Raw genomic sequence first — 4,534 nt, 5'->3', positions numbered from 1 at the left:
GTGTGTGTGTGTGTGCGAGAGAGAGAGCGCGAGAGGGAGAGAGAGAGAGAGAGAGAAAGAGAGAGAGCGAGAGAGAGAGAGAGAGAGAGAGAGAGAAAGAGAGAGAGCGCGAGAGAGAGAGAGCGAGCGAGAGAGACAGAGAGAGAGAGCTTCATCACTGTGTGTCACGCGACTCTGTCCCCCTTTCGGGCTCTGTCTACATTTATTTTGAAAGATGAAGCTCGCGATTATGGTAAGGGGCGTTACATTTCCGACGAGTGCTTGCGGTGTTCGGCCAATCACAATGCACTGGGTCAGCTGGCCAATCAGAGCAGACTGCACTTGTCGGAAGGAGGGACTTTGTAGAAAACGAAGCGTTTGAGAGAGGCGGGGCATAGAGAACCTACAATAATGTACAGTATTTGAAAAATAATGTGTTTTTTGAACATTAAAGCATGTCAACATATTCTGTTACACCAAATACACAAAATAATGATCTTTAAAAAAGCATCATATGACCCCTTTAAATACATTTTGACTTTTAAGGGTAATAATTCACTAACCCTCATGTTGTTCAACACATGCATGACTTTTTGTCTGCATTTTGAAAAGTGTCACAGTAAGTTTTTTGAATGGATAAAAAGTTTGAAGAGTTTGAACAGTTATCTTCTCCACCCCCCCCCCTCCCCTCAACAGAAGTACATCATGCAGTGTAATGATTTGATGATGATTAAATGATGGGAGTATTGCCAATTCTATACCTTTAACCTAAAACCATGGTAAAGTAGATTTTTGTACAAGTTCATTCATACTCTCTTGTGCCTGCTGATACAAAAATATAATGTATTTTATTATTTTATAAATGTTTGTTACTACACAGTATGTCATTGGATGGCACTGATGCTATTACACTCGTTTCTGAAAAAAGATCTGAATTCTACTAAAAACCACTTGCTAAACTTATGCCTACCACCAACATCATCCACTAGGCCTATCACTGCAAAAATTGCCAAAGCACGAAAAAGACCTCTGCACACGTTATGAATACAATTTCCCACTCATGTTTCTCCTCTTTTGTACTTTTTATTGGGGTTAAGGCAGTTTTGTTATTAAACTTTTCTGCAGTGCATTTGTTAGAAATAAAAACAACATACAGTCCTCCAGTGAGCCCTATTTAACTCCGAGACTCTGCCCAGCACCACATTCAACGAAACAGAAAGTAAAACAACGGAATTCATAACAAAATGGAACCCAAACGTCCGTAAACTACCACCGTCTCTACACCCCGGACGCGACCAAACGACCATTGCAAATCCATTTGTTCTTCGTGTCAGAAGTAGCGCAGTGCTTGGAGTACACGAGAGAGAACGGGGCTTCAGTTTACTGTCGAGGATTTGTCTGTCGTTCCGCGCCGCTTCCACTGTATCAATGATTATTGTCGCGTCGCTCACGCCCGGTGTAGGCACAATGTAACATACAGTAGCATACAGTTTTTTTCCCCTCGGCCCGCGACATACTGATGCGTAATAGTATTAATGCGTAGCATGTCATAGCAACTGTCTAAATCTCAAATTAAGACTAATCAATCGGTACACTACCACGGTCATCAAAATACTGTCCCTAGCCGCCCAGCCAAAGTGATATACAATCTGGGTGGGTGTGTAAAAGTTCTGTGCTCTGTTAGTTCCTTGTTCAGTGCCTTTCTGTAATTGCTAAGTTTTCAGATAACGCAACACTTTTTAACAGTTTGGGCTACTCTGCGCGCGCTTCATCTGCAGCTACTTCTTCCCTCTCACTAACTGCGTGCATGGCTCAAGAGCAAGCGCAGTCTCCGCCTCCAAAGAAGAAGAAGAAAAAAAAAAAACACTTAAAAACGCGCGCATAAACACAGAGTTTGTTTGTCTGCTCTTTTGTACCTCTACATGAATTAGTTAATAACAACGTTGGAATAATATTTTGAAAATCTGAATAACACCACTGATATTTATTAGACTAACTTATTTTTTTGTTTTGTTTCAATGGCCACTCTTTTAAATGACAACATTAGCTGACACTAAATAAAACTAGTAAAGGAATATGTCTAGTATATAAAAGTATAATAAAAGTATGTATTTGAAAAATAATGTGTTTTTTGAACATTAAAGCATGTCAACATATTCTGTTACACCAAATACACAAAATAATGATATTTAAAAAAGCATCATATGACCCCTTTAAATACATTTTGACTTTTAAGGGTAATAATTCACTAACCCTCATGTTGTTCAACACATGCATGACTTTTTGTCTGCATTTTGAAAAGTGTCACAGTAAGTTTTTTGAATGGATAAAAAGTTTGAAGAGTTTGAACAGTTATCTTCTCCACCCCCCCCCCTCCCCTCAACAGAAGTACATCATGCAGTGTAATGATTTGATGATGATTAAATGATGGGAGTATTGCCAATTCTATACCTTTAACCTAAAACCATGGTAAAGTAGATTTTTGTACAAGTTCATTCATACTCTCTTGTGCCTGCTGATACAAAAATATAATGTATTTTATTATTTTATAAATGTTTGTTACTACACAGTATGTCATTGGATGGCACTGATGCTATTACACTCGTTTCTGAAAAAAGATCTGAATTCTACTAAAAACCACTTGCTAAACTTATGCCTACCACCAACATCATCCACTAGGCCTATCACTGCAAAAATTGCCAAAGCACGAAAAAGACCTCTGCACACGTTATGAATACAATTTCCCACTCATGTTTCTCCTCTTTTGTACTTTTTATTGGGGTTAAGGCAGTTTTGTTATTAAACTTTTCTGCAGTGCATTTGTTAGAAATAAAAACAACATACAGTCCTCCAGTGAGCCCTATTTAACTCCGAGACTCTGCCCAGCACCACATTCAACGAAACAGAAAGTAAAACAACGGAATTCATAACAAAATGGAACCCAAACGTCCGTAAACTACCACCGTCTCTACACCCCGGACGCGACCAAACGACCATTGCAAATCCATTTGTTCTTCGTGTCAGAAGTAGCGCAGTGCTTGGAGTACACGAGAGAGAACGGGGCTTCAGTTTACTGTCGAGGATTTGTCTGTCGTTCCGCGCCGCTTCCACGGTATCAATGATTATTGTCGCGTCGCTCACGCCCGGTGTAGGCACAATGTAACATACAGTAGCATACAGTTTTTTTCCCCTCGGCCCGCGACATACTGATGCGTAATAGTATTAATGCGTAGCATGTCATAGCAACTGTCTAAATCTCAAATTAAGACTAATCAATCGGTACACTACCACGGTCATCAAAATACTGTCCCTAGCCGCCCAGCCAAAGTGATATACAATCTGGGTGGGTGTGTAAAAGTTCTGTGCTCTGTTAGTTCCTTGTTCAGTGCCTTTCTGTAATTGCTAAGTTTTCAGATAACGCAACACTTTTTAACAGTTTGGGCTACTCTGCGCGCGCTTCATCTGCAGCTACTTCTTCCCTCTCACTAACTGCGTGCATGGCTCAAGAGCAAGCGCAGTCTCCGCCTCCAAAGAAGAAGAAGAAAAAAAAAAACACTTAAAAACGCGCGCATAAACACAGAGTTTGTTTGTCTACTCTTTTGTACCTCTACATGAATTAGTTAATAACAATGTTGGAATAATATTTTGAAAATCTGAATAACACCACTGATATTTATTAGACTAACTTATTTTTTTGTTTTGTTTCAATGGCCACTCTTTTAAATGACAACATTAGCTGACACTAAATAAAACTAGTAAAGGAATATGTCTAGTATATAAAAGTATAATAAAAGTATAATTTTTGTGTTTCCTTACCCTTTGCAGAGGATGTGGCAAAACTGCACAAGACTGTTACTAAACCTGCAATAAAAAAATACAATATAAGTTCTAAAATAACACTTACAAAATAAATACATTAATCTCCAATAACAAAACTTTACAAATGTGCTGTCATACATGCAGCTGATGTGTAGATCTCCATTGTGTACCCTTGTTCGGTAAAGCTTGAATATCCCAACGATGAGAATTTATGCCCCCCAAAATAAAACTTTTGCTCCGCCCCTCAGGCGGCATCATAGTAAGTAAGGAAGGACCACAAATTGTGATGCCCAAAAGCACATAAAGTAAGTAACAAGTACGGGCATGATAACAGCATTCATATTTTTCATTGGCTGATGTTTCGCTATACCAGAATCATTGCATGTGGGGTTGATTAGTGAACTGCACAGTCGCTGAGATCCATATCATCACACTTTGTAATGATCTCTGGAATGTTTTACTGTTATACTGTAAGTTGTTTGCTGGCATGCTTCCATTTAGCATTGTTTAATCATGTTTAATCACCATTGGTTCCCAACCAAGCACTCCCACATGCACATCAAATACAAACACATGCGCATGGCTCGTATGTTGTATCACTAATACTCATAATAAATATTAGTGATGAAATAAATATAATGGTAATGATAATCAGTGTTGGGGGTAACTCATTACAAGTAATGCGAGTTACGTAATCAGATTACTTTTTTCAAGTAACTAGTAAAGTAACGCATTA

General features: G+C 38.8%; 1 protein-coding gene across 1 annotated transcript in view; it reads right to left on the bottom strand.

Annotated features, from left to right (window-relative positions):
- Window positions 1-3,983, bottom strand: part of LOC107703921 (galaxin-like) — a 27,503-nt gene extending 23,520 nt beyond the window's left edge. The window contains exons 1-2 of the mRNA XM_016506728.1: window positions 3,937-3,983; window positions 3,796-3,840 (exon numbers count right to left, since the gene is read on the bottom strand). Of these exons, the coding sequence (XP_016362214.1) occupies window positions 3,796-3,840; window positions 3,937-3,961 (70 nt within the window). The 5' untranslated portion in view covers window positions 3,962-3,983. The remainder of the gene's footprint in view (window positions 1-3,795; window positions 3,841-3,936) is intronic.
- Window positions 3,984-4,534: the final 551 nt, after the last annotated feature.

The sequence above is a fragment of the Sinocyclocheilus anshuiensis genome, unplaced genomic scaffold (genome assembly GCF_001515605.1).
Source record: "Sinocyclocheilus anshuiensis isolate Anshui unplaced genomic scaffold, SAMN03320099.WGS_v1.1 scaffold2335, whole genome shotgun sequence".
In the NCBI taxonomy this organism is placed as follows: Eukaryota; Metazoa; Chordata; class Actinopteri; order Cypriniformes; family Cyprinidae; genus Sinocyclocheilus; species Sinocyclocheilus anshuiensis.
Note: the sequence above shows the minus strand (reverse complement) of the source record. Positions and strands in the feature narration are given on the sequence as shown.